Source organism: Mytilus trossulus, chromosome 11 (assembly GCF_036588685.1).
Source record: "Mytilus trossulus isolate FHL-02 chromosome 11, PNRI_Mtr1.1.1.hap1, whole genome shotgun sequence".
In the NCBI taxonomy this organism is placed as follows: domain Eukaryota; kingdom Metazoa; phylum Mollusca; class Bivalvia; order Mytilida; family Mytilidae; genus Mytilus; species Mytilus trossulus.
This window is the reverse complement of record NC_086383.1, coordinates 17388038-17415240: the sequence shown is the minus strand read 5'-3', so window position 1 is coordinate 17415240 and position 27203 is coordinate 17388038. Positions and strand designations below refer to the sequence as shown.

Here is a 27203-nt window from a genome sequence, read left to right as displayed (position 1 = left end):
AGGTTAGATTCAGCATGTCAAAGAACCCCAAATATCCATAAGGTCTTTTGTCTATAAATTTGGAGACTACAAACTTGAAAAAGGGACCAAAAATATAAAAATGCATGCATGGGATACATTTGTTATTGAAGGCATGACTGTAACAATAGGATGAAGATAAAAAAATATCTCTAGTATTCTGGGGTCTTATTGGTGCATGTGTGGGGTGGGGTGGGGGGGGTCTGATCCCTGATCCCGCTTACTGATTTGTCAGATTTCCGTATCCCGCTTATACTATGCAGTTCTCATCTTTTGAAATTTTCCGTGTCCCGCTATACTTTATTTCTCGTTTTCACGACACAATTATTTGACTTTCACGTGTCACGCTTACAAAAAAAATCGGCTTACCCCAACGCGACCCACTTTTCTATTCTTTTCTGACTCATATCAAGCCCATTATAAATATATTAAAAACGTTTGTTTTTTTATCCCTTTTTATCCCGCCTCGTTTCGGTTAGAGCCACAGATAGATAAGATGTCATATGTGACAATGAGACAACTCTCCATCCGTGTCACAATTTATAAAAGTATACCTTTATACGTCAAAATACGGTCTTCAACATGGAGTCTTGGCTCACATCGAACAGCAAGTTATATAGGGCCCCAGTGTAAAACCTTTTAAAAGGGAAAACCAACAATTCAATCTATATCAAGGTGTACGTAATTAGTGGTGAAGTGTCATGAAAATGGATAGAAAAACAAGGATATGGAAATGAATAAAAAAAAACAAGGATAAAGATCCCTATACGATTTATGAGAAATTAAATGGAATACATTTGAAATAAATGTTATTTCTATTAAATTTATTTAGAGTGTTTTAAAACCAAACTTTCCTCCGTAAGTTAAATTTTATCAAATCCGTCTCTTACTCCATCTATTGTTTGAGCAAGTCGGCTAAATTAAGGCTTTACAGCTAATTTCCTAATGCATGTAAAGCAAAACATTTTTGGTTGACTTGCTTGCTTAGTTTGTATAATTGTTTATACAAACTTTGTAAATAAGATTGACATCTTTAAACAATATGTATCGGCATAGTTTAACCTGTATTTATATAATTATTATATTTGAATTAAATTGGGTGTTATCATAATGATTGTACACAAAAAAAACCCAAAGCAAGCACGCTAACTAAAGTCTTGCTTTACATGCTTAAAAAAATACGCTGTAATAGATAAAAATATATATATATATATCATACAGTAAAAATGCGCCGCATATACAATAATAATGAATCGCTCTACAGTGAAAATAAAAGAATAGTATCATTATTCGACAGTAAACATGCCTCGCATTAAGAAAGCATCATAGTGTAATTCAGTCAATATGAAGAAACTGAATGACAAAACCTATTCTACGTTATACAACTTTAATAATTGTTGTGAAATGAATTTTATTTTCTGCAACAACATCTTACCTGTTAGTTATAAAACACCTGCACGATCTGTTCATGAAATGTCCTAAATATTCACCTATTTTGGTATATATTTCACAGCTATTTGGATTTAGGCGCGAAAAAAACCCGTTCGCATCTCTTACTTTGTTTTATTAGTATTATGTGTTTGTTAACATATACTTTTTATCTAATTTTCTTCATTTTCTTCAAAAATAAAAAAAAGTCGTCTGTTTATTTATTATTCTACATCAAAAATTTCTGGCATATACAGTAAAAATTATATTTTAGGATCCGCACTTTACATACACTGGAATGTGTAACAGTAGATACAATATTTTCCGGTTGAGTATTTCATACTGTTTAAGTGCTTTTATACTACATGTAACGGTTCTATTTATAAACCCTAAATACGCTCATATATATATATATATTTGTTTACCCAAGACGTGCGTGCCAGCACGACCCCTGCTATCAAGTTTGAAATATTGCGATATGTTTATTAAATTGTAATTTACTTTTTATCAACACAGGTCGATAGTTTATCTTATAGTTTCTTTATAATTCAGTCCCAATTTATTTTCCTTTTATAAATAATCAAATCCGGTTGTGTTTCGTAACATATATATCATATGATTTCCTGTTAACTTTATTATAACCATGCCTGGTAGAAAACATGAAAAGGGGATACACAAGGAATTACACCAGTTCTCAGAAAATACTGACGGCGATCAGGTTTGAACATAATTTAAATTCATCGACAAGTGTTTTTAACTTGCTTAAAAGTGAATTGCGCATTTCATTTTCTGACATGTGATTTTATGTTATTTGTCAACTTCTTTTAACAATTTTATCATGACATGAGTAATAAGGAAAATAAGTTTGATATATGTAAATGTCAAAAACCTAGAGGGGAAAAGCTAAGCAAATAATACCTTAATTTTAGCCTTTTGTAGTCAAAAGTTATGCGGTTTCATTCAAATAAGGATCATTTACGTGCACGGTCATAATTAGAAGGGTTGAAACAAGTAATGAGCTCGAGATTCGAAACAACCAACTCACAGTTACAGATTATTATTCAATCTGAGAATTATTTCCAAATGCGCACACCAATATTAAGACGTTGTGATTCGAAAACACGTCCTGCTTCATTGACATGCTACCATGGCGCAACAATTGTGATGACTTTGTATTCTGGTGTACTAACAATTTCCCATAATACGTTCAATTGTAACCTCAGTGCCTAGTTCAAGAGCATGCAATTCAGTTGTTGTCGTTCGTTACTATATTTCATATGTGTATTTGGTTTGTAAATAAATGGTTTTCTCATGCATTTGAATTGTTATGTCGGGACTTTTTATAGCTTACTATGTGACAAGGGTTATCAGATCATGAAAGAAGATGTGGCATGAGTGCCAATGAGACATGTACAACTCTCTATCCAAGTCATAATTTGTAAAAGTAAACCATTACGGGTCAAAGTTCGATCTTCAACACGACCTATGACCTATAGTTACTAACATCTACGTGATTTGGTCTTTGGTTGAAATTTATCTCATTGGCAATTATATCACATCGCCTTATTTTTAAATATTAAGAATGTCACTGTCCTTGCAAAATATAGACCCGGCTGGATCTTTCAAAAGATGATCCATCTTTACATTTTTAGCTCACCTGGCCCAAAGGGCTAAATGAGCTTTTCTCTTCACTTGGCGTCCGTCGACCGTCGTCGTCATTTAATTTTACAAAAAGCTTCTCCTCTGAAACTACGGGTCCAAATTTAACCAAACTTGGCAACAATCATAATTGGGGTATCTAGTTAAAAAAAAATGTGTCCAGTGACCCGGCAAACCAACCAAGATGGCCGCTACGGCTAAAAATATAACATAGGGGTAAAATGTAGATGTTGGCTTATATCTCTGAAACCATAGCATTTAGACCAAATCTGACATGGGGTGACAATGATGATCAGGTCATCTGTCTGCCCTGAACTTTTAAGATAAATCGGACAACCTGTTGTTGGGTTGCTGCCCTTGCGGAATTGGTAATTTTAACGGATTTTTTACTTTTTTTGTTATTTCCTTCAATATTATCATAGATAGAGATAAACAGTAAACATCAAGAATGTACTGCAAAGTAAGACCTACAAATAAGTCAACATGACCTAAATGGTCAATTGGCTCATTAAGGAGTTATTGCCCTTTATAGTCAATATTTCACAATTTTCATTTTTTTTTTGTAAATTTTTACATAATATTTTCCTCTGTAACTTCTTGACCGAGTTGATTATAGATAGAGATGATTATTCAATGAAGTAAGGTCTACAAATAATCATTGTCATCAAAACACAGTTTTGTCATGAATCCATCTGTGTCCTTTGCTTGATATGCACATATACCAAGGTGAGTGACACAGGCTCTTTAGAGCCTCTAGTTCGAGGGTGTTGAAGTAATATTTTCCTACTCTTCCCAACTCCTCGTCGTTCCAGTGGAACTCAAATTATGTTCCCCTTTGCATCCAGTACAACATCTACTCCCTTTTTTTATATACCAGTAATTCAGTTTCATTTCTTGTATCTTTTTAATGATAATCGCCCGATGTTATATACTTCTGCTTTTGACGTAAACAGCTATAACGAAAAATACATTACAGCAGATTACGTTGATTGTGTGGGTGTAGATATAATCTTTGGTTAGATAGTTGTAAGCTGAAGCGTGAAGTCATTTTTTAGTTTAGGTAAACTACCCTCCTCCTTCCGCAGTAGTCTAGTCCTACATACAGATGAATTGGTTATCTGTCGGACTAGTTTACTCTGAAAGAGGAAGGCATTTGACCTAACATAATAATGGCTTCACGGTTCAGCTAGTAAACAAGTTAACCAAAGAAATAAACTACACACTCGATGCATTCTTCTGTAACTTCTCTGAAGATCATCCATATGTCAATGTGATATACATTTTTAAAACAGGATTTTGATACATTGGTGTTCTGTTATGTCTATTGATATACTGGTTATTTTGTATTTAGAGAGTTTTTGTCACAAATCTTTTTAGTCTTTTTTCTTTACTCTTTATTCTTTTGACATGGGTTTTCATTGCTAACTGAATCATATCAAACCCCATTAAGAATCTCGTGTGTGAAGCTTGTTTGATCATGAAGTTGAGAAAAAAAATAAAAAATTGAGAATGGAAACGGGGAACGGGGAACGGACAACAACCTGACCAAAGAGCAGAATTAGCCCATGACTGAGAGAATCCTGCACCTGAAAAGTGGGCGGGGGTGGGGTGGTGCCTCATGCAATTGGTCCCGTATAAAATGCATACAAGTATCAAATCAATAATCAAATGAACTGCCAAGCGTATGATAAAAACAAAATTAAAAAGTATTCAGGTTTCAGTTAGTTGTAAGGCTTTAAGTTAGTTGTTTGCTTCGGTTGATGTCTTACTGATTCAAATTTCAAATCTCCTTTCAATCACGTTAAAATTGGCGACATTCTATTTTTTTTCTTTTTTCAGAATAATACCAAGGAGACTTTGAATAATGACAAACAAGATTTTTATAAAGTTACTACAGACGACATACATGAAGGTAAATGGATCATCAAATTCTGGGTTTTTTTCTCAAAGGAAAAAGATAGCAATATATATAATAGAGGGTGGTAAAGGGTTATTTTCGTGCAACGTGTTTTGCCATTTTTATTTCACGTGCAGCCGTGAACAAGGTTTGTTCACCGTGTTTCTTGAAATATGTAAAAAGATCAAAGTGCAAACAATTTTTCATTTGTTCGTTCATCGTGAAATGGCAATTTTATTTCGCGTTCTTCTTCTTTCAGTTTTCCATCTGAATATCCATGCAGCAAACCCCAACCCCCTCCTTTTACGTCCCAGTGGTCGCCGGTAATAACAAGTTCCCTACTTTGGTAAGACCATTGTCCTTATAGAAATTCAATCTGAAAACAGTGAACTTTCTGAAGGTCACATGTCCAAGCTAGCTAGAATAATATAGATAAATATTTACTCGAGATACAAGACAATGCCAAGGACAGGGGCGGATGCAGGAGTTTTCGAAAGGGGGGTGCTAACCCAGGGCAAAAGGGGGGGTGCAAAACATATGTCCCGATACAAATGCATTGATCGGCAAAAATAAAGGGGGGTGCGCACCCCCGGAACCCCCCCCCCTCTGGATCCGCCACTGAAGGATGCATTGAATTACATGTCTGATAAAGCAAGTATATCGCCAAACTAAACACTATATAGGAATGAAAGTACGACTTAGACTCTGGCCAATCATGATTAAATCATGCATAAACAAACTCGGACTTCTCTTGAACTGAATTTTAATTTGCGTATTGTTATGCGTTTACTTTTCTACAAGTTGGCTAGAGGTATAGGGGAGGGTTGAGATCTCACTACCATGTTTAACCCCGCCGCATTTTTGCACCTGTCCCAAGTCAGGAGCCTTTGGCCTTTGTTAGTCTTGTATTATTTTAATCTTAGTTTCTTGAGTACAATTTGGAAATTAGTATATGGCGTTCAATATCACTGAACTAGTATATATTTGTTTAGGGGCTAGCTGAAGGACGCCTCCGGGTGCGGTAATTTCTCGCTATATTGAAGACCTGTTGGTGCCCTTCTGCTGTTGTTTCTTCTATGGTCGGGTTGTTGTCTCTTTGACACATTCCACATTTCCATTCTGAATTTTATTGAAAAGCATTTATCAACATTTTATTATTTTTAACTTAGTGTGCCAATTGTTTATTTTAGTTTAAAAATGTTTCTCTGAAACCAATTCAAAATATCCCGAAGATGATAGTCGAAAGATATTTTTATAGTTTAAGTAAACCACGAAAAACTGGCCAACTTCTGTCGTATGTTCCCAGCATGTAAATGCATCTGCAATCAATAAATTATTTTGTACGGCCCTACATGTACAAAAGACCAAAATAAACTTATAATTGTAAGTTTTCAGTCTCAATCTAATGATCTCTTATGTGTGTTATTTCATAAAAAAAACAACACTTTTGCTGTATATATCTCCTTTGTTTCAGTCAACATGAGGGGGATGGGACCTTTATCGGGACTCCGGGATCGGGTGTTTTTAAGCTCGGGATTTCGGGATTCGGGAATTATTTTTTTCTCGAATTTTGGGACCTCGGGATTTCGTGTTTTTAAGTCGGGGATTTCGGGATTTCATGTTTTAAGCTCGGGAGTTCGTGATCAGCACCCCTCCTATCCCCCCTCTAACATGTGTAGCATTGCAGAATTAACAATATATATATGAATAACAATATTAAATAGTTTTCTTACTCACAATAGACATTATAGAAACAGAGACAAAAATAAATAGCCTTATTATCAGCCCGCTTTATTTATTTATCATCTTTATATTTATCAAGGATTTGTAAAATGAGTCATTGTATCTATACATATATACCCTCCAAGATAAAAAAATAACTTGAAACAGTTAATTAAAGTAAGGATATGTTTACAAACAAACTTGACTCATGTTTGACATGCGAGCAAAAAAATACAGATTTTCAGTAAAGTTATGAATGAAGCATTTTAACAAAATTCATTTGTCATAGATTGATATTGTCTGTGCTGCGGCCAATATTTGAAAATCAAACAATTACAGAGAGAGAAAAAAATAATCAGCATTTTCCGCATTTTTTGTTGGTCCGTGTAGTTTTTTCTTTGGAATCAGAATTTTGATGCGTTCTGCTTTTTATATACACCAGAATGAAAATTGTAGTTTAACATCACTAATGCGTTTTGAAAAGCTATGATTTTATCTTGAAATTGAAGCACTTTACTGACAATGAATATCACATGATAATTTTCCACAAAAATATACCAAGCAGACAACTTGGTGAAAATGGCAAATTTAGGGACAATTGGAAGTGTGATAGGCAATATTGATGATTTGGAGAAAGGTTATTAGAGTTTTTTGTAGTGTCAATTTATTTAAAAAAGCAAAAGGTATCCCTGAAATTGACCCTTGTACTCTATAGGCCATATTCATATAAAATGTACATGTATGTGGAATAATAACACAAATATTTTAAGATGGTAGTGCTGTTAACTTTCCTTTGCCAGAATAAGGCAGCTGAACCTGTTACCTGCTACATATTCTGTTAATTCCACATTTTCCAGATGAACCACTTCAGTTGGTAAATCTCTTGAAGTGTATGTAGAATAATGATATTGGTTTGAAAATGGATTTTGTATGTTAACTTGCTCAATGTCATGTGACATCAGTTCTCACCTCTTCAATGTAGATCTGTCATAATGTGTTTTTTAGGTAAAAATTGCATCAAAATCAATCAAAACCTTATGGGAATGACTTGATATATAAATGTTCCAATACTTATGTTCCAAGGCTTATCAATACCTTTTTTTTATACACAAAATATAGTGCATTGATCATAACAGTCTCTGAATTCTATCCATAAACGTTTAAAAAAAAATATCAATGTAATATAAACTCATAGATTCAAGTTACAAAATGATGTTAGACTTAATGTCCCATTTATCTGGATTTACTTGAATATTTTACGTTATTTTGAATTTCAAATTATATTATTATTTTAAGATGTACATTATGCAGCAGCTGATATCTGATAGTATAAATGCATATATGGAATACATGTAATAAATCATAAAACAGATATTCCTAAATATTTTAATTCCAGTTATCTCCCCTTGTTCAGTTGTATTATTATAGTTTGATAAGATTACATTATTACAGTGCTTCTAAAAACATAAATGTAACAGACTTTGTTGAAAATGGACCCTGTGTTTCAATTAATTCTGTTAGTGTTGCCTGATTATTAATTATAATTAAAAAGTGATGGATAAAGATTGAAGATCTGCTTCAGTTGGCTGTCATGGCTGTATGATATCTCTGTGTAGTGTTGGTAAAGCTGTTGAATAGAAAAAGTTGTTATTATTAACAATATGGTCTTTGTCTCGCTTAACAGAGTCAAAAAGCGAGACATACATGTAGGTATGCTGTTTCCGATGTTGGCGGTGGCGGCAGCGTCAACAATGTATAAGTTTGTGATTAGATCTAGTTGATGGTGAATCACTGGTGGTAGGTCAAATATATTTGGTATGCAGTTGTATTAATATTGGCACATCTCATTACGATGGAGATTATTTGGCCCTGCCCTCTCAGTTATGGTCTATTGACTTCAAAATTTTAATTATTTTTCATGTATTAATTTGTGATTAAGTCAGTTTATGGAGAACCACAAGTGGTAGGTCAATGATAATTGGTATGCAGTTGCATAAGCATTAGCATATCTCATTTTCATGGAGATTACTTGGGCCCGCCCCTCAGTGATGTTTTTTTTTACTTTTAAATTTTTGCTTATTTTATTTGTATTAGTTTATGGTTAGGCTGGTTAAATTGAAACTTATGATTAGTCAATGGTTACGATGCCAGGTGTTATTGGGTCTCTGCTTAAACAATTTCCATTGAAAATCATATACGTGTATATCACATCACCTTTTTGCCTAACATGAATATTGAATTCATTCAAATAAATAAAATATGCAAGATTTTTACATGGACTTATCCCTTTGTGTTAAATTTTATACATCTTATTTCCTGTGGGTATGAATAAAAGGGGATTATGTTTGTTTTTCATTTTATACATCACCTTTAAAATATCTGATTTTCATACATTGTTCCACAGGCACTTGTTTCTATCCATAGGAAGGTCGACTATCCATATAAATAGAATTCTATTTATATGGATAGTCGACCTTCCTATGGATAGAAACAAGTGCCTGTGCATTGTTCACTACCTTCAAGTAGCATATATATAAATTAATCTCCCCTAAATTATGGTTTCAAACATTGTTTCTAAATTCTGACCTTCTACAGAAAGTTTCCTTCATTATCATGATTATGGTAAAATTAAAGTATTTGTATTTGAATTATTATTTATTTTTGCATTTTTTTTTAAACTTTAGTATAAATTTCACGATATTTGATTTTTATACAAATTTTAACATGTTCAAGTTGATTATGATTTTCCCTGAAAAATAGATTTATCTTTAGTTCTTACCTTCTAAGGGAATTGTCCTATATATGTAAGCAGAATTTAAGTTTTTGATTTTGAATTAAAATGTATATATTCCACATTTTTAAGACTAGCATCAACATGATCAATTGACAAGTAAATGTTCTTCGTAAACTTCACAAATTTGTCAACAAAAGAAACAGTATTTAATCTACCTATTTAACCTTATTTTGTAATAGTTATATGTTGTTATAGTAGAAACACAATACTTGTATATAAGGCTAATTCAAAATAAATACCTTTATTGTGTAAATAAACAATTTTTTCCAAAATAAATGTTCACAGAGAATGTCATCATTTCAGATTTTCTGTTGATGTTCCAGTTTTTTAAACTCTATCAGTATTATTTCGCATGGTTGAGTAATTCCGTGATAGTGTGAAATACAAAATTTTATCTATATTGAATTTATTCTAAATCTGAATTTTATGTTTCCTGACCTAATATTGCAGATTATTAAAAGTGAAGTAATGGTTTTATTTTGGATTTTTAAGAAATTGTGATTTATACATAGATATACATACAAATGTATAATACATCTATGTGTTTCAATATGGGGAGAGGTGAGTTTGGATATTTGTAAAGCTCTATAGATAAACGAATTCATACATATTAGTTTATACTAATATTTTTAATTTTTATTGTCCTAGCCAGTAGGTCAAGGAAAAACAATTAATTAATTTATGCATGAAACTCAGTTTTTTTACTTTCCTGGTTTCATACTGGTCAGGAGTTTTACTTTCTTTCACTAAAAACTCATATACCAGGAGAATAAAAACATTTATTTTGTTCATTAGGTGATTACGTTTTTTGAGATAAACATATTATGCTTATCAGATTATTTTGAGGAATGAAATCAAAATTTTTAAGACCATCAAAATATTTTTGGATGTGATGTTAAACTGTTTGTATTAAATTTAAATTTACAAGATCATGAAGATCATTGCAATTCTTTTGCGAAAATGAATATTTGCATATTTGACTGCACCAATATTTTGATTTAGTTCAACTAACCTTAAACCACATGTTACGCCTGTAAAGCTGGAACAATCCAATAAATAACCCAATCACCACTTTCTGTTATGCCAATGTAATATTTATTTATGGGTTGAAAGTTTGCACTCTGATTTTTTAGATAAAGTAAAGACCTTGGTTGAAGTCAAAAAACTTTGCTCAGTGCCTGGAGCACAAACATCATGCTCGAAACACAAAATCCAGTATTTAACTTGGTTGATTCTTGAGTCTGAGTACAAAAATTGTACTCCCGCAAGGCCTGATATGATACCAAAATAGCTTGCATTAGGTTATTGATTTTCAGATAAAATTGATATTGTTTCCAACTAAAGGTTCACTGTAGGTGTATCTCTGTACACTGGATATAACCAGTTTTGTACAAGTGGCAAGTGATAAAGAAATGCTTCAGATACACTGGGTACAGTGACTGATCCAAAATGGGGGGGGGGGGGGTTCGATAGGGTAAAATGGAGAAATAGTGTTGGAGTCCCCTTTTTGAAACTGGCTGGATCCACTTCTGCGATATTGTCAGTTGTAACTTGTGTACCACAAATTGTAACTACAGGTAGTGTATCAGTAATTGAGGTAGATGAAGCAAATGGTAAAGAAATATTCCAGATATCCATTTTGATATTTATTGCAATTTTAACTTAATCTACATGTATAAATATACCATATAATATGTCCAAGTTTCTTGAAACACCTTTGTAGCTTTGCTGCATGAATATACATTAAAAATGGTTACTATTGGCAATCATACCACATGTACCACATCCCTTATTTTATACTGACTTGTATTTGTTGTCTGCCTCGACTATTCCAGTTCTGAGTACATCAGTTTAAATTTACTTGTGCTACAGTACTGCCAATATCTGGTGTACTGGGTTACAAAGTATGGACTCAATTTGATTAAAATGTGATTATTGTATTTCATCTGAAATTGTTATGTTTTATTTCCAATATGTAGCTGTCAGTTCAAACAAATATAATCGTGTTCCTGGTAAGATACTCTAGGATCACCACAGAATTATTTTCGGGTGGTACTTCCAATTCCATTTGTTTAAACAACCATGTAGCGCCAGTTTTGGATTTTAAGATTAAATCATAATAAATGAACAGATTTTAATAGTAATGCAAAGTGGTGTTTTATTGAAAGGAATTCTTCAACAATTGAAATACTTCTTCATAACCACCCACTTTAAGGTGGAACCTAACACTACAGGGAGATAACTCTGTAAAGTCAGCTAAATGTTTTACATTTTTAATTACGTTATGTCGTAAAAGAAATGTTAAGCTTCTCAATGATCAAAATTGGTGTTTGTCAAATTGCTATATAAGCCAGTGTAATTTTTCTGACAAAACGGTTGGTTCAAATTTTTTAAAATTTTTATATTTTTGTCAAAGGGTCAAAGTCAATATTTTGTCAAAATTTTATGAAAATTAAAAGAGCCAAATAACTTTTAGTGAAAGTGTTGGGTACCACCTTAAAAATCATATCTGTGGTGATCCCTGATAAGTTCTTGTTTAAGAATTGAGATAAAAAGGATGGAAATAAATGTAACTGGTTTTAATTGAAGTTTGATGATAAAGCTTAACATATTTAAAATACATGCAACTGGGTTTGCTCTATCCTTAATTTAGTCACAAAATATATTAGATTTAGGGTTGAGAAAAAATGGATTATAAAATTGACCAAATTTTCCTTCCTTTTAATAGTTACTTTCATTTTCAGTTAGGCCTTTACTTAAAAATTTTAGTTTGTTAATTTTCAATTATTGTTATTCATAGAAAGTTTTTTAAATTGGATTACACTTTTGGTCTTTTTGCCTGTCCTAATATTATCTCTTTCCTTATTTTCTACCATTATTTCTTTAAAAAAAAAAACTGTTATTGCCTTGCACTGAAGAAATGAAATTGCATTATTAAAGTTCTCAAAATAGAATAGCATTTAAGCATGTTAAGGAGAAAGCTATGTTTTATGCCATCATAATTAATCCCTGTTTATTGATTGCATACAAAGTAAACAATTAACTGAACACTTATGCAAATGATGTCTGTGTTTGATAATTCAAAAGTCAATAGACAGTTATTACCATGTTATTTTTGTCCTGCTTATGATGCTATGATACCATTGTACAGGTTTGTTGTAGGAAATAGATAAGTTGGTAATTAGCTTCATCCTATTAGGGATCATCTCAAAACACAACATGCAATTGTTGAAAGCTGTAGACAGAGTTCTGGAAGAGTGGTGGTCTTAGAGATTTGATTTGGCCACCAAAATTGCAAAGGACCAACTCAATTGGGTATTTTGTAATAGAAATAATAGAAAGGACCAGAAGTTTTTCCTTCATATATAAAAAGATTTCGAGAACTCGCTGTAGGGTAACCATGGTAACATATAGTTGTTAATTTCCTCATCATTTGGTTCCAAATAATTATGGTAATATTTTTGTATAACTATAGTGATAGTCCAGTGGTTTCCAAGGCTTTGAGAAATCAACTGGACATTGGACTCAGTAAACCATTAAAGACTTTTTTTTCAAGACAATTACAGATTAGATTTGGACAAAATAAAATGTTTGGCTGTTCGGTAATGCATTCCACTTGGATAATGTTTTATTGGTATTTGCCCAATGTCCAGCAACCTTGGGAATGACTTTAGAGAAGATAAAAAAAAATGTTTTCAGCACTTTTTTAAATTTCACTAATATTTTTATTATCCAATAAAATAACTAAATTTTAAATTACAAAATTTAAATTACAAAAAGGAACTTACTTTATTTTAGTTGAATATTTTCCATGGTTCACCCAAACATTTGACAGTTACCATGGTTACTGCACAATTATTGGTTTTGTCACAAGTGTTTGTGTAAGCAGGAAATTCAAGTCTGCATAGTTTAATAACTTCACAAAGGCGACCTTTGAGAAAACCGGCCTTAAAACATATAAATTACCCTAGCAATGCATAGACAATATTTATAAAAAGTTTTCTAAACTAATATTTAGTAGTACCTACTTTATTAATGAAAATATTGGTTCCACATTAGATAATATCCATGTTTAGAGTTATTCCCTGAAGGGTCTAATCATTCATCAAATTTCTATGAGTGACATATGTTTCCGAAAAACAGGAAAAATAGCGAATTACATGTTTATATTGATCTTACTTTTAATACAACAATTTAGAAGTTTCTTTCTCATACATCTGTGCACTTTCTATGTTATACAGTGTTTTATAATAAAAGGAGAATTAAAATGTTTTTTATAAATCGGTGATGTAACGAAATGTACAAATGTAACATGTGGGCTGTTCAATTGAAGATTGCATTAGAAAATAGAAAGTGTCAGATAATTGTTTAAAGTTTATGCATTTTCTGAAGATTTTGTCATGATTTATAGTTTAATGGATTTAATTAATGGATGATTTGAAGGGTTGAAGTGACAGGAAAGTAAAATCTCTGGATTTTTTTGGATTTTTATCCTTCATGTAATTGTGCCGTTAACAATATGATACAGCTCAACGAACATATCTCTATTTAAAATTTTAATAGACTAGTGCATGTAGTGACAATGATTTTGAATTAAGAAGACAAAGTAATTTTCAAAGAAAATTGAATTTGGAACTGATCTGATTAAAACTTTGAAAATCTACGATAAAATTCAGGATATCATATGTTTAATGTTTTTTCTGGTTACTCCTGCTGATCATATACAGTATCGTTTAAAGACGGGTTTAGTAGTGTTCTTAATAGGCTAATCCATTAAGACGACAGGAAGAAAAAGGATTGGAACCTCTTTACGTTTAGAAATAAAATAATTTTCATCATTTGTTCTAGTATTAGGACCTAATTGCTGCTAATTTTACAAAGATTGGATATAAAGGCATTGATTTTCATTACTATTTTTCGCTAATTTTGTTACGGAATATTTAGCTGAAATATTTCCGACTATTTGGTGAAGCTGTATTTCCTGTGTATAATCGTAAATGATATCTAGTGTAGAAATAGAATAAACCTTTTAGATTGGTGTTCATCTTTTGTTCTAAAGAAGGAAAACTTGATATTTTTCCAGAAATTCACTGGATAGTTTGTTTGGATTAAGTGTATAACAATTTTTTGAATACATGTATCGGTAATTGGATTTCAAACTGTATTTTCAATTGAGTGACTCCTATTTATAGTTTGATGAGATTTTTGTTACAAACTTTAACAACATATTGGATGAACTTTTATAAAGTTGAACGAGATTTCTGCCGATAGATTTATGGAATGTGTAATATTTTTTTATATGAATATAGTGAACTGGTTTAAACTGCATTAACATACTTTGAGCAAAGACCATTTTTTATTCATAAAAATCTAAATTTGAATTCTCACTATGAAATCCATGAGGCGCCAATCGTCCTATGTTGTGACGGGGACAAAGTCCGCAGAAGTTGACAAGGAGGGGAATGTATCGACTACAATGCAGCAAGGACATTTCCGGAAGTTAGTTCTCCCTCGCCGATTTTCTACCCCTGCAATGGGGTTTAGGGAAGAGGAGGAGTCTATGGAATCTCGCCATCTGATTGAAGCTGATCAGTTTGTCACTAAACAGTATTTAGAAAAGAAGGGGAAAGGTAGAATTGAAACAGTATATGTTTTCTTAGGAGATGTTGCATGCATATTATTAGCCTCTGAACCGTTACTAAGCTCTTCCCTTATGATATTATTTGACTTATTGCGTACCACAAATAGGTAAAAAAATATCTTGAGGACCTAAAAGTCATATGGTTCTGCAGCTTGCATGTTATTATTTTGGTTAATTAATTTGGTTGGAATAGAATTCAAAAATTTTGAAAATATATTGATTTTATTTCAGAATCACATTGTTGTCCAGGTAATTATATGTTGATGAATGTAAGTGCCAGTTTTCATTTTGTCAGATTTTTACATGATCATGATGATTTTCAAGACTGTATCCACTTTTTTAGCATTTACAGGGGACCAGAAATAACCAGTTTTGAGCTAGGGAAAGGTTGTGGAAGGCAAGCTAAAATCTGTACTGTAAATTTATGAAATTATTGCATGCATTTATTAAATAAATGTAATTAAAGAAGAATTTACAAAATGCTAGATTCGTGAGATTAATATTATAATTTCAGGAAATTCTGTATACAGATATATGCATTGAAGGCCGTACATTGACCTATAATGGTTTACTTTTTTAAATTGTTATTTGGATGGAGAGTAGTCTCATTGGCACTCACACCACATCTTCCAATATCTATTGAAATTCAGAATGATAGTTCTTATTAAAGCAATCTAATCCTGTAGCATTATTCACATTACAGCTAATTTCCTAATGCATGTAAAGCAAAACTTTGGTTGGCTTGCTTGCTTTGTTTGTATAATTGTTTATACAAGCTTGGTAAATAAGATAGCATCTTTCAACAATATATATAGGCATAGTTTAAACCTGTACATATAATATTGGAATTTAATTGAGTGTTATCCTAATGATTGTACAATATAAAAACAAAGTAAGCAAGTTAAACAAGTCTTGCTCTACATGCTTTTGGAAATTAGCTGTAATAAAAACCTTGCAATAATTTTAGTATTTACAGTACATGCTTGGGTAGTAGTTTAAGATAGTTCTACCTCTATCATATGATTTTCATATCTGAAGTTTTGCATTTGAACCATGCATTATCCTTTGTTTTCTTATATAAGAGGGGAGATAATCTGTTTTCTTATATAAGAGGGGAGATAATCTGTATCTGTTATATTTTACTTCTTCAGGAGCACAAGTGGCCACCAGTTTATTACAACAGAGAGCCAATGATGTCAGAAGTAACAGAGTCAACTGGCAGTCCTATCTACAGTAAGTTCTAGTGATATTGGTACCTATATATGCAGAAATTATCACAATGTTTTTATTATTGCGAAAAATGTGACAGGGTTAAAGTTATAATCACATTAATTTAACTAAATAGGTTTTTTCACAATACCGCAAATAATAAAATCTCACATAAGTCTAAAATGACAAAATTAGAATAATAAATGCACGTAATAATTTCTAAATTTACTGTACCTAACATATTAAAAAAAAATTGTACTATGATTGCCAATGAGACATCTCTCCACAAGAGACCAAACGACAAAGAAATTAACAGTTGAATGGCCTTCAACGATGAGCAAAGCCCATATTGCATAGTAAGCTATAAAGCCCCTGAAATCACAAATATAAAACAATTCCAACAAGAAAACTATCAGCCTGATTTATATACCAAAAAATTAACATAAACAAGTATGTAATAGTAATGCTACTGAATTACCAACTCTAGACTAGGAACAGACACATACATCATTGTACATACAGAATGTGGTGGGAGTAAATACCATATAGCATAGGACTACCCAGGGATAGAACTTAAGACTTTGGCATTTGGTAGCCCACATATGTAAAGTCCCATACTAGAAAAGCAGAAATTTTAGTAGCCCACAGCCCCACACCAAATTTTAGGTGTCATTGGCCTGTGGACCCCTGCTAATTTCATACCCTGGTTGTACCCCTTTTCTTCAAGTGGGGCTATATTGTAATTGACTTGTCAAGGCATTCCTCCCTCACTTCATTAGTCCGTTAATAGTTTTGTTGCACATTTCTTAAAAATTTTGTCCGTAAACGGAATGGTAAGTAACTTGACAATGATGAGTTATAATGTGTTAGCACTTTTTGTTTCTCTTCAGATACATACTTCCTGCTTGCTACTCTGAATTTTTCAACAACAAAAAATTCCTCCACTTTTGGACCATTGAATTTTTTTTTCGATGGAAAGTTATCTCATTGCCAATTATACAACAATTTATTATTTTTGTGGACAGTTTTATGTAAATTATATTTGATACATTGTATTTGATTGATTTATTTAAGGAATGACTGTAATATTTTTTCTGTCTATGAAGAAATAAAATAAAAAATTTGGTGCACACTGAATAACGCGCTTAGTGGGTTATTTAACAGTGTGCACCAAATTTTTTATGTTATTTCGAATAGATAGAAAAAATATTACTGTCATTTCTTATAATTTAATTCTTGATTCCATTTTAAACCGTAGAAAACCAAGAAAAAACGTTGATGACATCACGGTCACATGACTAAATTATTTCTATGGGCTCATAACAAAATAATGTAAGCCAATCAGAAGACTCGTTACATCCAAAATTAAATTATATAATGATAATTTCATGTTGATTTTCAGAGGACAGATGATATCCCATGAAGATTTCCAGTTTATATCAAAGTTTGACAATGCTAATTCAGAAGTCAAGAATGCCATCCTTATGGATAACCCACAACAGGTATATAAATATAAAAAAGAAGATGTGGTATGATTGCCAATAAGAAAACTCTCCACAAGAGACCAAAATGACACAGAAATTAACAACTATAGTTCACTGTACAGCCTTCAACAATGAGCAAAGCCAATACCGCATAGTGAGCTATAAAAGGCCCCAAAGACAACTATCCACCAGAGATCACATCATGTAGAAGGTTAGGAACTATAATTCAATGTATAGCCTTCAATATTGAGCAAAATCAAAACCAAATTGTAAGCTGTAAAAGGCTTCCAAATGACAAATTTAAAATAGATTAAACCCTGGATATGTTTGACTCCTGTCTTAATTGACTAGCAATTGTTTTCACCTGTCCTAAGTCAGGAATCTGATGTTCAGTAGTTGTTATTTGTGGAGGCGTCATAAGTGTTTCCCATTTTTATACGACCGCAAATTTTGAAAAAAATTTCGTCGTATATTGCTATCACGTTGGCGTCGTCGTCGTCGTCATCGTCCGAATACTTTAGTAAAAGTGAATATAAATCTATAAAATTTTATCACAAGGTTTATGGCCACAAAAGGAAGGTTGGTATTGATTTTGGGAGTTTTGGTCCCATCATTTTAGGAATTAGGGGCCACAAAAGGGCCCAAATAAGCATTATTCTTGGTTTTCGCACAATAACTTTAGTTTAAGTAAATAGAAAATAATGAAATTTAAACACAATGTTTATGATCACAAAAGGAAGGTTGGTATTGATTTTGGGAGTTTAGGTCACAACAGTTTAGGAATTAGGGGCCAAAAAGGGACCCAAATAAGCATTTTTCTTGGTTTTTGCACCATAACTTTAGTGTAAGTAAAAAGAAATCTATGAAATTTAAACATAAGGTTTATGGCCACAAAAGGAAGGTGGGTATTGATTTTGGGAGTTTAGGTCACAACAGTTTAGGAATTAGGGGCCAAAAAGGGACCCAAATAAGCATTTTTCTTGGTTTTTGCACCTTAACTTTAGTGTAAGTAAAAAGAAATCTATGAAATTTAAACACAAGGTTTATGACCATAAAAGGAAGGTTGGTAATGATTTTGGGAGTTTTGGTCCCAACAGTTTAGGAATAAGGGGCCCAAAGTGTCCAAAATTAAACTTTGTTTGATTTCATCAAAATTGAATAATTGGGGTTCTTTGATATGCCGAATCTAACTGTGTATGTTGATTTTTAACTTTTGTCCCTTTTTCAAATTGGTCTATATTAAGGTCCAAAGGGTCCAAAATTAAAATTCGTTTGATTTTGACAAAAAATTAATCGTTTGGGTTCTTTGATATGCTGAATCTAAAAATGTACTTAGATTCTTGATTATTGGCCCAGTTTTCAAGTTGGTCCAAATTGGGGTCCAAAATTAAACTTTGTTTGATTTCATCAAAAATTGAATAAATGGGGTTCTTTGATATGCCAAATCTAACTGTGTATGTAGATTCCTCATTTTTGGTCTTGTTTTCAAATTGGTCTACATTAAGGTCCAAAGGGTCCAAAATTAAACTTAGTTTGATTTTAACAAAAATTGAAATCTTGGGGTTCTTTGATATGCTGAATCCAAACATGTACTTAGATTTTTGATTATGGGCCCAATTTTCAAGTTGGTCCAAATCAGGATCTAAAATTATTATATTAAGTTTTGTGCAATAGCAAGTCTTTTCAATTGCACAGTATTGCACAATGGCAAGAAATATCTTATTGCAAAATATTGTGAAATAGCAATTTTGTTTTTAATTAGAGTTATCTTTCTTTGTCCAGAATAGTAAGCAAGAAATATCTAATTGTAAGATTTTTTTTTATTTGGAGTTATCTTTCTTTGTCCAGAATCAACTTAAATCTTTGTTATATATACAATATACAATGTATATTCACTTTTTACTACCAACTGATAAATTAAAATAATCTTTACCATTCAGTGATAACAAGCAGTTTTTTTACATCTTAATATTTTATGATGTATTGAAATGAGTAGTTATTGTTGCAAACTCCATTAGAAATTTTAATTGAGATTAGTTTTGGAATAAGGGAAAGGGGGATGTGATTAAAAAAATTGGGTTCAATTTTCTCATTTGAAATTTCATAAATAAAAAGAAAATTTCTTCAAACATTTTTTTGAGAGGATTAATATTCAACAGCATAGTGAATTGCTCTAAGAGAAAACAAAAAATTTAAGTTCATTAGAACACATTCATTCTGTGTCAGAAACCTATGCTGTGTCAACTATTTAATCACAATCCAAATTTAGAGCTGAATCCAGCTTGAATGTTGTGTCCATACTTGCCCTAACCGTTCAGGGTTCAACCTCTGTGGTCGTATAAAGCTACGCCCTGCAGAGCATCTGGTTGTATATAGATTAGACTGTTGGTTTTCCTGCTTGAGTGGTTTTACACTAGTAATTTTTTAGGGCCCTTTATAGCTTGCTGTTCGATGTGACCCAGGCTCCATGTTGAAGACCATACCTTGACCTATAATGGTTTACTTTAATAAATTGTGACTTGGATGGAGAGTTGTCTCATTGGAACTCATGCCACATCTTCCTATATTTATACAGTATTGTCCATTTGTGGAAAAATTATGGCATTGATTATAATAAGGAATCTGTATTTTTATCATACATTGTTTTGGTTTTTTTTTGTAATATTACTTGTTCCAAACAGAATTTAACAAGGATTATTACAACTGTTTATCATTATTTGTCTAATTTAAGGGACATTGACTCCTGGAAAAACCATCTGTTATTTTATTCATAAACCATATCAGATTATAAATCAGCAGTTACAATGATTAATTTAGTGTCAATACTTTACATACTGTACATGAACATTTGCAAATAATTTTCAAGATTAGGTCTTGATTAAGATTTTTTTTTTATTTAAAAAAACACATGTATGATATGTTATTCAATATTTATTCATTTTACTTTTTGTGTGTTTCAGTTTGCCAAGACAATGTTTAGTCTAATGAACAGAATAGCCAAAGACCAAACTTTACAGTATATATTGACCATGTTAGATGATGTTCTTCAGGTATGACTTTTAGTAGGTCTGAAACTATACTATTGATTTTAGATATAAAGGCCATTGTTTGGTTTTTGGCATTAGTATTATGTATAATAATTAAAAAATCTTTTATTTAGAACACAAAAGACAGAGAGTATGATGATTGAAAGGGAAAGCCTTTTATCATTTTGACTAATAAAAACAAATTAGAAAAACAAAAATAAGGAAAATTACCCCATTTCAACAACATGAACGTATAAAATGTATATTTGGATTACCAGAAAGTTTCAAAGAAAACAATGCTAAAGCTATCACTAAGTTGCTGTATCTTTTATTGTGTCGACTAGTTTCGCCACAGGTGTGTTGTCAGAACCAACTATTGGATAGACAACTGTAACAAACCGTTAGGTATACACTTCAGCTTTCCTACCATACAACTACCATAGAAAGGTGTTGGTTTACTCTTATCTTTCATGTATTTTTTTTTAAAGCCCAATGGTAGATTTGTGGACTAATATGAAAATGTCAAATTTTGATACCAAACAAATTTTGTGTGAAAAAGAAATTCATTTGATGCAGGTTGTAAAAATGAAAATGAGAGAACATATTGTGATGCATCAAAACTAATGTTAATCATGTTAAAAAATTGATTTCCACCAGTCAAGGGTCATTAAAATAAACCAATTAAATTTTACCTGACTTTTCAAAATTATTTCTGTTTTGGATGCACATTTTTTGAATATATTTTTTTTTATTGTCAATGACAGATGTATAATGCATGTCAGTTTTTCAAAATGAGTTGAAGCATTGTAAATGGGCAAATCATTTAGATTAATCTTAATTTTAATTCTAATTCAAAGAAAACATTGCACAATTTCTTGTTGAACACCATATTTCAAATATTTAAATTTTTCAGGATGATAAAGGCAGGGTAGAAATATTCAAAGAATATTCAAGGAAGAACAAAGAATCTGTATGGGTTCCATTTCTTCACCTTCTTAATAGGGATGACAGATTTATTGTAAATCAGGTAAGATCTACCAAATATTTGAATAAATGTTGTTTTGATTGAAAAGTACTCACCTAAATGCTTTTTTGCTAGCACTGGGCCAATAGGTTTTCAACACAGCGAAAAAATCCCACACCTACAGCTAGCCCCTTAACAAAAATGTGTTCAGTGAGAATAGATGTCATACTAAACTCCAAAAAATATAAATGACCTCAAATTAAAGAAACACACAAGACTTACTAAGGCCAGAGGCTCCTGATTCAAAGGTACTGACCTAATAAAACACTTTTTTGATAGCTATGGGCCTAAAATTACCACTGTAGAAGGTTCAGAACCGGTTGTGTGTTTGAAATTTCACCACAAGAAATTATACGGTTTTGTCAACAAAACAGTTAGGAAAAAAACCTCATTAAATGATTATGTATTCATGAATTGAATTTTTTTCTGTAAAAAAATTGAGAAACAAGTGAATCATGAAAAATATGTAAAATAGATCCAGGGAAATAACTCTGGGTCATTCAATATTCCTTCACTAATTAAATGATATATCCTGAGATTCAGCAGACTTATTGAAAAGGGCAAGTCAGTTGATAATTTATTTAACAGACTGGATAATTTGTCATATTACATATTTTGTCTTTTGATACCAGTGCTATAACACAGGTCATCCTTTCTTTCAAAACATTCCATCATTTCATCATATTTTCATCATTTCAAAAGTTGTCTCCCATGTCATGGAATTGCCTGAGTTGCCTTGAAAATTATACTGTGTTTATCTACTCTATAACACTAAAATGTGTTTTTGCAAATTTTTTTTGGGAGGGGGGGGGGGGGGGGTTGAGATATAAGAAAAAGGTAGAAAAATTTTACTGTAAGAAATACAAATAAATTAATATTTGATTTAAGGAAGATTTACAAAAATAGAATTTCAAACCTTGAAAAAAACTTGTGCAAGAGGGAAAATTCTTACTTTCTCAAAATATGAAAAGAAGGAAGAGATAACTACAAAATTTTGTTGAATTAGATGTCTTAATAGTGGCAGATCCAGTGGAGGAATCCTGGGGTTGGAATCCCCCTTTTTTTTGGACGATCAATGCATTTTAATGGGAACATATAGTTGGAACCCCCCCCCCCCCCCCCCTTTGTCCTGGGTAGGGAACCCCCCCTTTTTCAAATTGCTGGATCTGCCACTGCTTAATGAAGATTGAATGACTTCTCTTTCATCTTTTACAGACTAGCAGAATAATAGCCAAAATAGCATGTTGGGGAAAAGAGCTGATGGGATTAGAAGATCTCAAATTCTATCTAAACTGGCTGAAAGATCAACTCAGACTTCCAGTAAGTAGTAGAAGAAAGGTAGAGGGAATATAAACTATAACACTGTTGAAAATCAGTCTTTCCTGTCTCAAGTCTTGTATTATTGCTTGACATATTTCGAAGACATTTGTCTTATATTGAAGAACTTGTTGATTTTTATTTTTTAATTAGTATCATTGTACCAGTGGACATACACCTCAGGATTATAGATAAGCAACAACAGATTTATAGATAAGGGCTATTCCAGAAAAAAATTGATGGGGGGGGGGGGGGGGGGGGAGGTTGGAAGGCAGTTTGTAATTCAGAATTATAGTGTGAAAAGTTGCTCTGATACCCATCACCCATGTATTATTAATACAATGTGCCTTCCGACCCCCCCATACATTTTTTTTCTGGAATAGCCCTAAGCAATAACACTACCTTCTGGTTTGATTACAAAAATATGGCATCTATTTGTGACAAAGACGTGCATAACTGCTTATGTTTAATGTGTTTTGTTATAATTATACTTTGTAGGGAAATGAATACATGCAGACAGCAGCAAGGTGTTTACAGATGATGTTACGTATAGATAAATATAGACAGGTCTTTGTTGACGTGGACGGCATATCAACGTAAGTTATAGATGATGTTACGTATAGATAAATATAGACAGGTCTTTGTTGACGTTGACGGCATATCAACGTAAGTTATAGATGATGTTACGTATAGATAAATATAGACAGGTCTTTGTTGACGTTGACGGCATATCAACGTAAGTTTTGTTATATACAGATGTCAGTTTCAAACAAAAACTTTAAATTAAGTGTTATCATAAGTAAACATATACCATATAAAATATTCTGGGGGCAGCTGCCAAACAAAGTATGTGCATGAAATTATGAATCATTCAACCAAAGCTTTTAAAATATCAATATTTTGCTACATATATGACAAAATGGAGGTCAAGTTTAATATTGAAATTTTTCACTGTCACCGTTCATGAGTTATGGTTCTTGAAAGATTGAAAAATAATCTTTCCAGCCATTTCTGTTCTTTTCCTCATGAACCATTCAACCAATTTTTTTTTAAATGTTACTGACCAGATGACAAAATGGAGGGCCAGTTTAAAATTGATTATAGTCACTTTTACAATTCCAGAGTTATGGTCCTTCTGATAAAGAAAAATGTCAGGACAAACACTAATAAATGTTAATCATCTGGGTTTCTGTCGCTCTGAAAGCCTTTTGTTCTTGTTCTTATTCACAACTATTTATTTTATATTTTTACTAATTTTTCTACTCATAAAAGTTGCAAATATCTGTTTGTATAATGTAATGTTTTATTTATATTTTCAGAATTGTGATGGTTTTAGTGGGATCTAAAGCCGGATTTCAAATACAATACCAGCTTATATTCTGTTTATGGTGTCTGACCTTTAACCCTTTCTTGGCAGAGAAAATGAATAAGTTAGTATATCCTAAAGTAAAATATATATGATTTATGGTTTACAAATTCTCTCTAAAAAGCTTTGTCCTAAATGGTTGTTTGAAGAATGCCCTTTTGATGCTTCTATAGATGATACATTTCTTTCAAAAGGGCACAGTAGTTCTTTCAAAAGGGCACATACCAAAATGTCCTGATTGGTTAAAAATGTCATAAACAATGGAAATTTAACCAATGACGTGACGTTATTTTTATTTTGGTACAAACAATGAAATTACCCATGATTCTTTAGAATCTGAAACGACCAATTGGCTAGCATTTCAAAAAAAGAAACAAATATTGTCCTCTGCGTCATAACAAAAAACCCACTTCTTTTGTCACTGACTACCAGTAGATTAATTTTACTGTATCCATTTTTTCATCAGATTATGTTCTGGCATTAAAATGTTCTCATAAACAAAACTATGTTGTGGAACAATTTAAGATTCAATGTTTATTATGATGTGCACAATTATCTCCCATGAAATAAAATGGAAACTTTCATGTTGTGCAATTAAAGCTCAATTTTTTTCCAGATTTCAAGTAATTCCAACATTAGCAGACATATTAAGTGAAACAGTGAAGGAGAAAGTGTCCAGGATCATTCTAGCTACTTACAGAGTAAGTCTTGACAATTTTTCTCGTACATGGAGAGTAGGATTATCTTATTATAATGTAACACAAACTAATAAATTTAAGACTAGTTATGTCTTCAGACTTTGCTTATGTATTTTTGTTGATCGAACCTGTTTGGAAAGTTATGAAAGTTGGTTCAAGATAAAAAAAATAGCATCCAAGGAAAATAAGTATAGATATATTTGATCGTAGTTATCTTCCTTGAATGGTATATTCTAGATGCCAAATGTGACATACTTTTCACTGGCAATTTATTTAAGGAATGACTGTAATATTTTTTCTGTCTATGAAGAAATAACATTAAAAATTTGGTGCACACTGAATAACGCGCGTAGCGGATTATTTAACAGTGTGCACCAAATTTTTTATTTTATTTCAAATAGACAGAAAAAATATTACAGTCATTTCTTATAATTTAATTCTAAATTCCTTTTTAAACCGTAGAAAATCATGAAAAAACATTGATGTCGTCACGATCACAAGATTTTATTATGTCTATGGGCTCATAACAAAATAACGTCAGCCAATCAGAAGACGACGCGTTACATCCAAAATTAAATTATTTGATTATATGAAAAAGAAGATGTGATATGATTGCCAACGAGACAATTCTCCACAAGAGACCAAATGACACAGAAATCACTAACTATAGGTCACCGTATGGTTAGATTATGATTATCTTCCTTTTTAAATTTTTTTTTAAATGTATGATCAATTTTTTTATCTCTTCTATTCCAAATCAATATATTTAACAAATAACATAGATGTTCACAAGCCATCAGTTTAACTTTTCTTCCTGTAAAATTGACTTAATAACTGACTTATTTTAAAAACAAACAACTGATTTAATAGTGCATCTTTCTGAATGCTAAGTTTATATTTTGATAACCATTTCAAGTTATTTAGAAGGGAGATGATCATTATCAAAAAATATAAAACCACTATTCACCTGAGATATACCACACAAGGGAGAGAAAGCTGTTCCCCATGCTTATACACCTACTCTAAAGGTATACTGAGGTCATACTGTGGATTCATTTATTTTTGTGGGTACCAATTTTCGTGGACTAAGAAAAACTTGCATATTCATGGATATTTAATTTCGTGGTTTTGCTGAAGTCTACATACAAACCTACAGAAAAATTATCATTCGTTGAACATTTAATTTCGTGGTTTGATTGTGCCCACGAAATCCACAAAAATTGGTATCCAACGAATAATAATGAATCCACAGTACATGGTTACCAAACATGAAAGATGGTTCACATTTCAAATTATTTAATTTTAGAACTTACTAGAGAAGCCAGAGGAGAAAGAGGTTGTGACTGACCATGCTTTGTCTATGGTCCAATGTAAAGTTATCAAACAATTGGAATTACTGGATTCAAGAAAGTTTGATGATCAGGACATTGTGGATGATATAGAATTCCTCTCAGAAAAACTGCAGTCATCTATTCAGGATCTCAGGTAAGGGAAATAACTCCTTGTAAAACAGGGCCCCTGACCCCCTTCATCCTTCTCTGTTTAGCCTTTTCCATTGAACTTCACAGCAAGTTATTTTTTTGGCATACTGTGAAAGTACTTTTATTTCGTGGGGTACCAATTTTTGTGGTTTTCGTGGATGACTTTATCAACGAATTTAAGTGTCCAACGATATAAAACAACCAATATCCATATCAAGTCAAGATACCCATGTAGATGTATGTTTGACTACTGTTATGATCTAGAGAATATATTGAAAAACACCAAATCTGAGAATACTATGATAGAAGTCACAGGGCAAATGCCCTATAAACTACAACTGCATGCAGGATTATATCCATTTAATCTTAAATAACTTAAACTGTACAACTTTTGATCTTTTTATTCTCATAAAAAATATTTTTGATCGATGAAAGTCAG

At 31.9% G+C, this 27203-nt stretch overlaps 1 protein-coding gene across 6 annotated transcripts in view; it reads left to right on the top strand.

Moving 5' to 3' along the window:
• The first annotated feature begins 2014 nt into the window (after positions 1–2014).
• Positions 2015–27203, top strand: part of LOC134690800 (V-type proton ATPase subunit H-like) — a 30314-nt gene continuing 5125 nt past the window's right edge. The window contains exons 1-11 of one of the 6 annotated variants that reach the window (XM_063550864.1): positions 2015–2164; positions 4945–5017; positions 16311–16392; positions 17771–17870; positions 20813–20902; positions 21792–21905; positions 23118–23222; positions 23718–23815; positions 24539–24649; positions 25202–25286; positions 26590–26768. In XM_063550864.1, coding sequence (XP_063406934.1) covers positions 2090–2164; positions 4945–5017; positions 16311–16392; positions 17771–17870; positions 20813–20902; positions 21792–21905; positions 23118–23222; positions 23718–23815; positions 24539–24649; positions 25202–25286; positions 26590–26768 — 1112 coding nt within the window. In that variant the 5' untranslated portion in view covers positions 2015–2089. Of the gene's footprint in view, positions 2165–4944; positions 5018–7207; positions 7362–11497; positions 11531–14735; positions 15149–16310; positions 16393–17770; positions 17871–20812; positions 20903–21791; positions 21906–23117; positions 23223–23717; positions 23816–23856; positions 23886–23926; positions 23956–24538; positions 24650–25201; positions 25287–26589; positions 26769–27203 lie in introns of those variants that run through there. The other 5 variants (XM_063550865.1, XM_063550863.1, XM_063550862.1 and 2 more) reach the window with 5 other exon arrangements.